This window comes from Vipera berus (assembly GCF_964194415.1).
Source record: "Vipera berus genome assembly, chromosome: 2".
Taxonomy (NCBI): domain Eukaryota; kingdom Metazoa; phylum Chordata; class Lepidosauria; order Squamata; family Viperidae; genus Vipera; species Vipera berus.
Genome location: NC_138203.1, coordinates 109,048,204 through 109,061,090, shown reverse-complemented (window position 1 = coordinate 109,061,090; position 12,887 = coordinate 109,048,204). Strand labels below are relative to the sequence as shown.

General features: G+C 43.7%; 1 protein-coding gene across 2 annotated transcripts in view; it reads left to right on the top strand.

Annotated features, from left to right (window-relative positions):
* CFAP91 (cilia and flagella associated protein 91) overlaps nucleotides 1–12,887 on the top strand; it is a 37,779-nt gene that overhangs the window by 10,760 nt on the left and 14,132 nt on the right. For both annotated transcript variants that reach the window (XM_081317163.1, XM_081317164.1), the window contains exons 9-11: nucleotides 343–525; nucleotides 761–903; nucleotides 1,344–1,460. In XM_081317163.1, coding sequence (XP_081173289.1) covers nucleotides 343–525; nucleotides 761–903; nucleotides 1,344–1,460 — 443 coding nt within the window. The remainder of the gene's footprint in view (nucleotides 1–342; nucleotides 526–760; nucleotides 904–1,343; nucleotides 1,461–12,887) is intronic.

The following is a 12,887-nucleotide window of genomic DNA, read 5'->3' as shown; positions in this document are numbered from 1 at the left end:
TTTCACACCCCCTGGAATATCGTCTCGCACCCCTGGTTGGGAACCCCTGGATTACAGCTATCCATTTGGCCAGCTTCAGAAAATTGATGCAACACAACATGGTTAGGGCTGCATCTTTAGAGTATAAATTCATTGTAGCTGATCATGTTTGTAATTGCCTGTTTATATTCTCCACATTCCTGCTCTGGGAAACTGGCTGCTAGCAAAAATGCAACAAGATGTTTCAGCATCCCATTCTTAGGAAATGGAAATAATAATAGCCAAATCCTAATCTTCAAGGAAATGAAGAGGTCAACTGATATATTTAAAATCAGTGTAATTTTATCTGCAATATATTTACAGCAAACAGAAGATTAATAGCCAAGGGAAAAAATGTGGAGGGAAAACTAGAGAGAAGAAATGTAATTAAGGAATACACTGAATATGAATCACAGCCTTATGCTCCATTATCAAGAATTGGCTACTTTCCAGATAATCACGCAGATCGTTATGTAGTGAAGAATTCCTTTCTCAACACCTATGAAGGTGAGTCAGGTTGAAATACATTCATTCATTCCAGGATCACTGTGTTACACAAAGCTGCATCCTGTGCACTAGTACTTTTGGAAGCTATGTTTCTCCATTAAAACGAATAGAGATACTCTTATGGATGAGAAAACTCCATTTATAAGGAGCCATCTTGGACAAAAGAGGTTAGTTCTCTTACATCAATGTTAAAACATATCTTCTAATCTCTATGTTCATCTTCCATTTTTCTTAGGATTACTTGAACTAGAAGCATTTCTTCCTAATTCCGTTACACAGCCCCAAACTGAAGCTCCAAAACCCAGAAGTTTAACCACAAAAGATGGATTCACTAAACGGTCTGCTAGACTAGAGATGGAATTAGCACAGGTTTACCAGGTATTTTATTCCTTCTGAGGCCATTTCAACTTTTGGTGCATGGCATCTGCAATATAAGTGGTCCTTTTGGTTTTGGGAATGTAATTTAAGTTATAGTAAGAAGTCAAGAACAATTACAGATTCAAAATATGCCAAATTGTTATTTATTCCTAGTTTTCAGAGTTATATTGTCTCCTTCTCTCCTTCTGTTTTCATTTCTAGTTCATACAGTCCTTTAAAGGGGGAAAGAATATTATTTTTTCTCCAGGTTCTCTCCTCCAAATTCCTTTTTTATTAGATTGTAAAAATATAGGAATTTTCAAGGATCAGAAATTTTCTATAAATATAGTAAAATGTATGAACAATTTTATTTACTATGAACAAAGTACATAGTAAATAAGAAAATAATGTTGGGGTCAATTAGATATGGACTTATTTTTTATATTATACAACTTTTCCAGATACTGCAAGACAGGAAATATCATATTAAGGAGCCACGAAAGCCACTACGTTTTCTTCAGAGGTTATCAAAGATTTTGGCTCACCCACCCACTCCAGAACTGGAAATACCTTCATTAGTAGGTGCAGTTTTGACTGTTCTTAACAGTTTAGCTTAGTTCTAAAAACATTTATAAATGGAAGCTATTAATGCACAAGGATGCAAGTTAGAAGAACATAGATGAGATCATCATCAGGTTTCACATCAGGTATAAATTGAGACTGACAAGGAAGGATTAAAAACCAGTAGCACAGGTGAGGTGGGGGAGGGGGTGTTCAAGTACAAAGAGAGGTCACAACCTGAAAAGATGACAGTAGTAATTAGGAGAAGGAAGCCAGAGAGTAGGCATTTCTCATGCCATAAAGAGGATGTTCAAATCAAAAAAGCTGGGTTGGTCCTTGGTTGCCTTAGTCCAAAAGGGAGTTGCAGCCCACCAAGAGTCAGATAATAGAAGAAGAGCCTTGGTGGAGCAGTGGGCTGATGCCTCCTTAAGTAACACCAGCTGCCTGCAATTAGTGCAGGTTCGCATCCCACCAGGCTCAAGGTTGACTCAGCCTTCCATCCTTCCGAGGTAGGTAAAATGAGGACCCAGATTGTTGGGGGCAATAAGCTGACTTTGTAATAATGCCGCTTGGGGTTTGTGTGAAAGCCCTAACAAGCAGGCATATACATAGAATGAAGGCTACTGCTAAGCTTGTAAGCCGCCCTGAGTCTTCGGAGAAGGGCGGGATATAAATGGAATTAAAAAATAAAAATAGAATCCCAAAATCAGTAGGCTTCCAAATGAAATCTAGTTTGTTATATTTATGCTTCTTTTATTGCTGCCTCTTTTTCTTCCCAATGTCATGGTTCCGACAGATGAAACTCTTCAAAAGAACTTCGAGGCAGAATCTTTTATTTGAGAAACAAAGTATCGGCACTACATAGTTGAAACCAGAAACTAAATTCCCCTCCCCTGGATACAAAGTAACAAAGTGCAATTCCCTCTTCCAATAAACAGTCATAAATCACATTCCCCACAGTCATAAATCACATTCTCCAATTAGCTTGAAGCGCGGGCTTTCTCCCCAGCCCTCCAGCCTGCCAAAACACTATCAGCTCTGGGCCCAATGTCCTTGGGTTCCCATGACTAAGTTATTATTGTTATGACGAGCTGGACTCTCATCCCTATTCCCCCTCCCAGCATCAACTAATTCTAAAAGCAATAGAGAAAATGGCTGCATTTCCATCTGTTGTCAAAGCAAGAACATCCGATGTTAGCAGTGTTGACATCCGGCCCCCTTTACAAAAAGGACAAATCCTATAATGCAGACAAAATCATAGGTTAAGGGTTGCCTCTAGGTTTGTTAGGGTGTTTCTTGTAGAATCTATTAATGAGTCTTGTCAGCTTTTAGGATTTAGGATTTATTAAATTTATATGCCGCCCTTCTCCCCAAGGACTCAGGGCGGCTCACAACAATAAAAATTAAGAGACATAAAATACAAAAATTAAAAAAATTAAACAATGAATATAAGAAATACGGGACAATTTACACAATAAAAACCAAATTAAAAAACCATGGTCAGTCCAGGCCTGCTTGTTGGAACAACCATGTCTTCAGGACACGGTGGAAGGATCGAAGGTCAGGGGCCGTCCACTGCTCCGGAGGCAGTTCATTCCAGAGGGTCGGCGTGCCCACAGAGAAGGCTGTCCCCCTGGGGGTCACCAGCTGGCATTGCCTGGCCGACGGAACCCTGAGGAGGCCGACTCTGTGGGAGCGAACTGGGTGATGGGAGGTTGACATTGGCAGCAGGTGGTCTCGCAAGTACCCTGAGCCTAAGCCATGTAGGGCTTTAAAGGTAATTACCAGCACCTTGAATCGCACCCAGAGGGCAACTGGAAGCCAATGCAGCTCGCGCAGGAGTGGTGTAACATGGGAGTATCGAGATACTCCCATAAGCACCCGCTTAGCTTTTACATTGCTAGATTTCACCCAGGTGACTTCAGACAATGGATACCCCTTCCATTGCACTAAGTACTGCAATTTCCTTTTAAAAATTCTAGAATCAAGAATACACTTCATAATGACTCTGTCCTTCTACTACAAGAGGTCCAGGTACCTTCTTAGGGGGAGGTCTTAAGGTGGAATCCCAAAAAGGTTTCAGCAGGCTACAATGAAATACAGGGTGAACTTTCCATAAGAGCCTGGGAAGTTTTAGTTCTACCGTGACCGGGTTAATAATCTTTGCAATGGGGAAGGTTCCTAAGTACTTTGGTCGTAGCTTCTTACTAGGTAACTTAAGCCATAAATATTTTGTGGATAAATAAACCTTTTCCCCACCTTGGAATGTCATTTGAGGAGCCCTTTTTTGATCTGCCTGTTTTTTATATGTCTCGGAAAACTTTTCCAAAGCAGTTTTCGTGGTTTTCCAGACTTCTTCCCACCCCCTCACCCATTGATCAAGAGTTTGGGAAGTGGAGGGTCCCTGAGGATATTCAGGTATTGGGCTGAGTTCTTTCCCTGTGGCCACTTTAAAAGGTGTGAAGCTGGTGCTGCTGGGAACATTGTAAGCCACCTCTGCAAAAGGGAGGAGATCAGTCCAGTTCGTGCTGTATAGCAAGATGTCATCAAGATACACCAAAACCCCTTTGTATAAATGGTCATGTAGTACCTGATTAATCAGCTGCATGAAGACAGCTGAAGCCCCCTGTAGTCCAAATGGCATGACTTCAAATTGGTAGCTCCCCATGGGACAGTTAAAAAGCAGTCTTCCACTCATCTCCCTCCTTTATCCTCACTTGGTAATATGCCTCTCTCAAGTCCAAATTAGTAAAGACACTCCCCTTTGCCAGGCGGCTTAGTAAGTCCTTCAGGAGGGAGAGGGGGTATTTGTTTTCCACGCTCACAGCGTTCAGTCCTTTATAGCAGGGCTTTTCAACCTTTTCACAGATTGTACCACTTTTAGGACATGACGATATTTCAGTACCACCAGTGCTTAGCAAGTTGTCAAAAACTAGATGACTAAAAAAGGGAGGGGGGATTTTGAGTTTTACCGATTAGATTCATTTGTTGTTATAGAAATGGCTAGTTTATAATATTATGGAAAAGTAAAAAGTTGAGGTTCAATGTTAATGCTTCCTTCTACTGCAACAGAGGAAGTCTGTTCTTTTTCCCTCCCTTTTCCCTCCCCACTGTATCCTACTATTTGCTTTTGTATTTTTGTATTTTATTCTATAATCTAATAAAATATTACAAACTGTAGAAAAAAAGTAAAAAAAAGTACCAGTTTTAAAATCTTTGGTGGCTGTTCCTTTGTTGAATCACTTTCCCTTTACACTGACAAATTATGATGAATATATCCATGTTTATTAATATGCACCACTACCAGCTAGCTCAGGGGTCTTCAAACTTGCATTTTTAAGTTGTGGACTTCAACTCCCAGAATTTCTCAGCCATCTTGGCTGGATGAGGAATTCTGGGAGTTGAAGTCCACAGGTCTTAAAGTTGCTAAGTTTGTAGACCCCTGAGCTAGCTGGTCGGCCCTTCTTAGTTCTCCTCCACAGTGTAGTAAGAATGCACCCCCTCAATCCCTTCCCTGTATCCTTAAAGACACAGGAATCAAGTGCAAAGCAAGAAAGGCTCACAAAATAAACACATAAACTCCAGGTTTTTTCTTTAAGCTGCATCCAGGGTGTCACAATGTTGCAGTCCCAGACTGAAATGCTCCAGCAATTGCAAAAAAAATTAGCTTTAAAATTAAACCTGTTTATCTTCAAAGAAAACTTTTTAAAAGCCATAGACAGACTCAAGATAACGGGTGTAAAACTAATTACATTTGTTTAAAGGGATTAAGCCTACGGAAGTCAACACTCTGGATTCATTGCTAGCCTAAAATACAGACTAAAATATTCCAATAACCAAAGCACACAAAGGACCTTCTGAATTACAAAATGCTGTAAAAACTGTACAAAAATCCTTATGGTAACCCAATCAAGCTGCCAGCTGATCCAGAACTAAATAAAGCCACCTCCTTTCTGACATGCTGGCTTTTCATTTCATCAGCGCTGTTTGCATTCTCCTGGCTGGAGAAAATGAAACAGGACCTTTTCTTCCAGCAACAGCTGCTGCTTCTCTGTCCCTGTTTCCTCCCTGCTGGCTGACCTCTCCTTCTCTTTCCCTGTTGTCTTTTTTCTCCCTTTTCTGCCCAAACCATTTCCTTTTATAGCCTCTCTTCTGCTCCCCGCCCCTTTTCTTCAGTTCATCTCCAGCTCCAAGCTGCTTCCGGAAGCACCAATCAGCTGGAGCCAATCAGCTGGAGCCCTGCCAACTCCTGGGGCTTCTGCCGAGCCTAGACAGTCCTGCAGCTGCAGCTGCCTCTCCCTCAGGCTTGGCTCGCTTCAGCTCATTCCCCTCCCCTGCTACACTTGGCTAGCAGTCGCGTACCACCTGCCATGTGGCAAAGTACCACAGGTGGTACGTGTAGCACCGGTTCAAAAGCCCTGCTATAGATAACCTCACAGTCCTCATTCCCTTCTCCACCAGATAAATGGCTTCCATTTGTCTAACCAGGCTAGCCCTAGGATCACAGCCTCAGTCATTTTTGGAGCCACCATGAAAGGAATGAACGTCCAATGCTCACCTATTTCTAAGCGTAGGGGTTCAGTTAATTGCATGATTAAAATTCCTCCCATTAGGAAGCCATCGCTCAAACTTCACGGGTTTGGAGATCAGCCTTGCTCATATGCCCATTTTCAGGGCAAGTGGCAAACTAATAACGCACCTGAGTCCACCAACACTTTAAGATCTACCTGTGCTCCTGTCTTAGGGATTATGAGTTTGGCAGGTAGAGAAAAAGGCGGAATGGGTCGACTCATCATCGGGTCATTTTCTCCTTCGTCATTGCCGTCGTAAGAGGGTAGAGCAGCAGCAGGTCCAGCTTGGGCCTCGGCACTCTCCTGCGTGGGGGATGTGACTTGGGCAACGGGTTCCTGCGTGATCCAGTGGATTTCTCTTTCGCTGGCTGCTGGGCTGGTTTCTTCCTTGCTGGTGGTCCCGGTCTATTCTGCTGTTGAGGGTAAGGGACTGGGCAACTCGCTGCTCAAATGTCCCTGTTGTCCGCATCTGAAGCATTTAATCGGTGGACCTGCAGATGGCTTTTCAGTAGTCATGGCGGTTGGAGACTTTTGTGGGGATGGCCGTTTGGGTTGATCTGGCCCAGCTTCTTGCAGTGGGGGCTTCTTATAGCAGGCAAGCTGGATATCCAGTCTTACTGCTGCCTGGTACCATTCTTCCAACTGATTTTGGACTGCATGATAGAAACAAGCCTGGAGAGGTGGTTGTCCAATCCCTCCTTGAAGTGATGACCTAGAGATTGCTTGGGCCACCTCTCTATTCGGCCAGCTGTCTTGCGAAATGCATGTATTCCAGTGCAGTTGTGCCAGCTTGTCTTATCTTATGGACTTGCTCCTCCGCTTTGAGGGCAATCCTCGAATCTTGCTCTCAGTCCTAGGAGGAAGAGATGGAGGTCCCCCAATTCAGGTGCTTGCTTGTTGTATAAATTGTTCAGCCACTCGGATGCTTCCCTTTCCAAGTTGGACGCAACCATGTCGACCATAGTGGCTGGGTTCGGGTAGAAATAGGCACAGCGTTTCATGTGGGAACGCACCTGGTTGAGGAAGAAGATCAGTTTCTCTGAGTCTCCATCAAAAGTTGCTCTGAGGGGTGGAGCCATCAGCGGTTGCTGTGCTCCCCAGGGACCCTGTATTTCCAGTGGTTGCTGGCCTCCCCACTGTGGATGTTGCACCCCCAATGGTTGCTGGCCTCCCTATGATGGCTGCTCCATCCCCAGTTGCTGCATGCCACCCAGTGGTTGTTGCAAGTTCAGGGGCTGTTGCCACCCCCATGGCTGTTGCTGTGCTGCCAGCAGCTGTGGCATCCCCAATTGCTGTATGACTCCCAATGGTCTCAGTGGCTGCTGAAATGGCACCCCCCAGTTGCTGCAGGCCTCCCAGTGTTTGCTGCATGTTTGGGGGCTGTTGCCACCCCCACTGCTGCTGACCTACAGGCGGATGTGGTATCCCCAGCTGTTGTAGCCCCCTCTGCGGCCTCGGCGGTGGTTGTTGCAGGATCCCCAGTGGTTGCAGGCCCTTCACTGGTTGCTGCACATTCAGAGAAGGCCAGCCCCACTGCTGCTGCTTCACCCCTAACAGTTGCTGGCCTTCCCATGGTGGCGGCTGCATCATCCCCGGTTGCTGCAAGGCCCCATCTGCTGCTGCACGTTTGGGGGCTGCGGCCAGCCCCACAGCTTTTGCTGTACCTCCAGAGGCTGTTGGCCTCCCAGCTGTGGAGGCTGCAGCATCCCCCATTGCTGTATGGGCCTCGGGCTGGGCACGTTGATCTGGGCTTCGGCTGTCCCGGTGACAGCTTGGGCTCTTGTCTCGCCGGTGGCAGTCTGGGCTTTTGGAGGGGTGACGACTGGAGCTGTCTCTCTCCATGGGGCTGCAGGCCATGGTAGGTTCCTTCATTGACAGGGAAGCTGCTTGACCTACACAGGTGGGGTTGGTGCTTCCCCTCGGCATGAGCTGATGGCTGCCTCACCAATCATCATGATTGCTTGTGTATGGAGAATGGGAAGGTTGTTCCCCACTTTTCATCTCTAGCTCCTCAAATCTTTCCACCAACTTCTCCACTGATTGACTACGGACTGCAGACAGGTACTTCCACTCATCAGAGTCCTCAGCGGTAGTCAATTTCGTGGCTCTCCACCAGTCTAGGGAACGCGACTTGCGGGAAGCCCCTCTTTGCAGCTCGACCTCGTTCGCCTTCGAAGCACTTGATTGTGGCAAGGCTGTCTCGAGGTGTCTGGAGTCTCCACTGGGCAAGATCCATTCCAATGACCAGATCAGCTGTCCTTTCGGCTTGGGCCTTGCCCCCATCTGGGAGACCCGAAAAGGATCCTTCTCCACCAGCGCGCTGGCCTGTACTCCCTCCCCTGAAGTAGTAGCCACTGCCAGGGTGCTGGTTCCAGGCCTCACTTCCTTTTCCATATTGTGATCTTTCCCAAAGCTTTGTCGGTCTATCCCTCAACTCTAGAGACAGCGACTGGGGCTCGGGACCCCAAGATAGATAGGTAAAATTTGTAGTTTCTGGTTTAATGTCATGGTTTCGACAGATGGAACTCTTCAAAAGAACTTAGAGGCATTGTTTACCTTAAAAGAATCTTTTATTCGAGAAACAAAGTATTGGCACTACATAGTTGAAACCAGAAACTAAATTTCCCTCCCTTGGATACAAAGTAACAAAGTGCAATTCCCTCCTCCAATAAACAGTCATAAATCACATTCCCCAATTAGCTTGAAGCGCAGGCTTTCTTCCCAGCCCTCCAGCCCGCCAAAACACTGTCAGCTCTGGGCCCAATGTCCTTGGGTTCCCACAACTGTTATTATTCCCCCTCCCAGCATCAACTAATTCTAAAAGCAATAGAGAAAATGGCTGCATTTCCATCTGTTGTCAAAGCAAGAGCATCCGATGTTAGCAGCATTGACAGCCAATTTCCTTTAATGCTTAATTTCCTCCATTCAGATCACCACTTACTGTTACATTTCTTATTACTCTGATTCTCCTTTAATTTTAATTCTAATATGTACTTCCTAAAGATAATTTTATCTTTTTTATTCTTAGCAGTCACTATTTGGCTAATTATTTATTAATTATTTATTTGCAGCCCATTTTTATCATTTCTACAAATAACTCAAGGTGGCAAACATATCCAACACACCTTTCTCTTTCTATTTCCCCCACAACAACCACCTTGTGAGGTACATTGGGCTGAGAGAGAATGACTGGCCCAAAGTCACTCAGCTGGCTTTCATGGCTAAGGCATGACTAAGCTTTTGGGGTAATTTTAGCTACTCAATGCAAATTAAACCCCAAACAGAAGCTTCACTCCTTATGGAATTTTTTAACAAGAGCTCTTGATAACCGGATCTGGCAAAATCTTCTTCTCTGCCCTCTAGTGCATCCCACTGCTCTGACAGTTCTTCATTATTGTAATCTATCATGTTTATTGGTGATAAAAAGCCTGCAACTCCCTTATTGATATTTTTTCACAGTAACAAACAGTGAATTCTGTTGGGACCGTACCCTGTAGTTTTTTTCAACAAACTTAAATATTTTTAAAATCAACAAATGAAACTAATTAAAAAGCAATAGATAGAAATTATTAAATATTTGAGGGTAATAATTTGTAAACAATCAAATAATCTGTTGATATTCAATACTTTGAACTTGGAGGGATCTAAAGGCTAAGACAAAAATCTGGGACTGCATTGATCAGTGCCCTAGTTTGCAAACATAGAGACAAGTCGATACAGCAAATTTAAGAAAAAGAGAACTGGCAATTGTAGATAATGGGCTCATAGGAGAAATGTAAGAACAAGGACATAACAGAGAAAAGATTATTTATTTCTGATCAATCAGGAAAAATATGAAAATGAATTACTTGCCCTTCTCTGTTCACTTTTGGAAATTGGCTTGGCTTATTTTGGAGAAAGAAACTGGGACCAGGGAGATGTCACTCTATTCTCTGACTTGGAACATGAAAGACTTTTTTTTATTTTTGGGGGGAAATTTTGCAAATAAAAAAGCAAAACCAAGCGTTTCAAGAAAACAGTAATACTTTTCAAATCAGAAAAAAAGAAATAGGAAATATGTTTTGTTTTCTCCTTTCCAGACTGAGGAGAGAGGAAAAAATAAATACTTTAACACAACGAGCACTGAGCAGCCAGATCTGCTAATTATTATTTTAGTCAAAAGGCTGTAGTGAAGCAATCAGGTTTGTCATCATCTAACACAGGGGTGTCAAATTCAATTTCATTGAGGGCTGCATCAGCATTGCGGTTGCCCTCAGGGGGCCGGGTGGGTATGGCCAGGGTGGGCGTGGCCTGCTGGGTGGGCGTGGCTAGAGTGCATATGGCCTACTGGGTGGGCGTGGCCAGCTCTACATCGTTCACATCAAGGGTGCCTATGGGGGCCTGGGCAGGAGTGGGACAGATCTGAGGGTCTCTGGCAGAAGGAGGGTCTCTGGGCCAGGGCCAAGGCAGTGGGGGCCGTTCCCTCACTGTTTCTAGGATGGCTTCGTGGGCCACATGAAACCACTTCGCGGGCTGCATCCGGCCCCCGGGCCTTGTGTTTGACATGTCTGATCTAACAAGATAAGCTTTGAAGGGTGAAATTACAGATTAGTTCAATGTGAAGATTAGTCTATTCCTTCATATTTACCATGAGAAAAAGAAAAACATGCATAGGAATTGTTATCTATATAGTTCAAGCACCAGAGAGAGTTTTGAATGGATAAGGAAAGGCTGTATCTTGAAAGATCTTATGAAAGTAAAATTGCAAAAATAGTGATTAATGAAAACTGGTTTTAAAGGCTTTATTTGCCAAAAGAAATCCAGGTTCCTGTCAGAATCCATTTACTGTGGTCCTCAATGGAACTGCATCTACATGGAAGGAAGTGTGTAGTGGGGTGCCCCAGGGCTCTGTTCTGGGCCCAGTGCTCTTCAACATCTTCATCAACAATTTGGATGAGGGGATAGACGGGGAACTCATCAAATTTGCAGACGACACCAAACTGGCAGGAATAGCCAATACTCCAGAAGATAGGCTTAAGATACAGGAGGATCTGGACAGACTCGAACACTGGGCACTATCTAACAAAATGAAATTCAATTGTGAAAAAACTAAGGTTCTACATTTAGGCAGGAAAAATCAAATGCAGAGGTATAGTATAGGTGGTACCTTGCTCAATAGTAGTAACTGTGAGAGAGATCTCGGAGTCCTAGTGGACAATCACTTAAATATGAGCCAGCAGTGTGCTGCAGCTGCCAAAAAAGCCAACACAGTGCTCGGCTGCATTAACAGAGGAATAGAATCAAGATCACGTGAAGTACTAATACCACTTTACAATGCCTTGGTAAGGCCACACCTGGAATACTGCATCCAGTTTTGGTCACCACGATGTAAAAAAGATGTTGAGACTCTAGAAATAGTACAGAGAAGAGCAACAAAGATGATTAGAGGTCTGGAGACTAAAACATATAGGGAACGGTTGCTGGAATTGGGTATGTGTAGTTTAATAAAGAGAAGGGTGAGGGGTGACATGATAGCAGTGTTCCAATATCTCAGGGGCTGCCACAAAGAAGAGGGAGTCAAGCTATTCTCCAAAGCACCTGAAAGCAGGACAAGAAGCAACGGATGGAAACTAGTCAAGGAGAGAAGCAACCTAGAACTAAGGAGAAACTTTCTGACAGTTAGAACAACTAACCAGTGGAACAACCTGCCTCCAGAAGTGGTGAATGCTCCAACACTGGAAGTTTTTAAGAAGAGACTGGCCAGCCATTTGTCTGAAATGGTATAGGGTTTCCTGCCTGAACAGGGGGTTGGACTAGATGACCTCCAAGGTCCCTTCCAACTACTTCTTCTTCTTCTTCTTCTTCTTCTTCTTATTATTATTATTATTATTATTATTATTATTATTATTATTATTATTATTATTATTATTATTATTATTATTATTATTATTATTATTATTATTAATTTCTAACTATCTCCTGTGAACTAAAACCAAATCTCATCTTCCCCTGGATTCTGCCATTCCCAAGGGGGGAGAGGGAACAGGCATGGGGCTTTATGGCTTTCACTTCCTCCATTAAACATAACCTTTGTTTATTCCGCCTGTCTGCTATCCAGCACAATATAACCAATTGCTTTCTTACTAGGCATTCCCTCTCAACTTACGGGCAACTAGAAAAGGGGGTGGGGTGGGGGAGAAATACAAGGTTTGTTTCTCCAAATGAAGTGTGAGGAGTATCTCTCCTTTCCCACGATGGACTTACCACCTGGAGATTGGCTGATCTGGAACTGACCGAATGAACTGTGGGGTGGGGTTTGCTTGGGGACACTTTAAAAATATCAATCTATGAGGGAATTCCTCAGATCCTGTCTATTATGCCTTCTATCTCCTATTTCTTAATAAAAATTCCTGTTTGGAAAAACTTGTCTCCAAGAGTCCTATTTTCTTAAGATGTGGGTTGAGGTGGGTTCTGACAGTTCCATTCTTGTATTACCAATTAAGGATGTAAAAATGAAGAGGTGGGGATATGGTATGATTATATCTTAGAGTTGTATTTTTACTTAAGAACATCAGCCTTCAATTTCCTTTTATTCCCTATTACAGCCAGGGTTTTTTGTTCTTTTGCTGAGGGCACCTTGTTTATCTACTGGGGGGGGGGGGTCTTTACAAATCACTCTACCTGATAGCCAGCCATCTTCTACTACCACACAAGGAAGCCAGCTTTCATCCTAGGAGTGTGCTGTTTGCTGCAACCAGCATGTTTGGCCTTATGATTTAACTGGAACATTGAGACAGTACATTGAGCCAATTAGGATTGCAGTTTAAGGAGAGGCAGCAAATCAGCAAACAGCAGCTGATAAGAGTTGCTTGTTTTGACTTACTAGAGGATCTG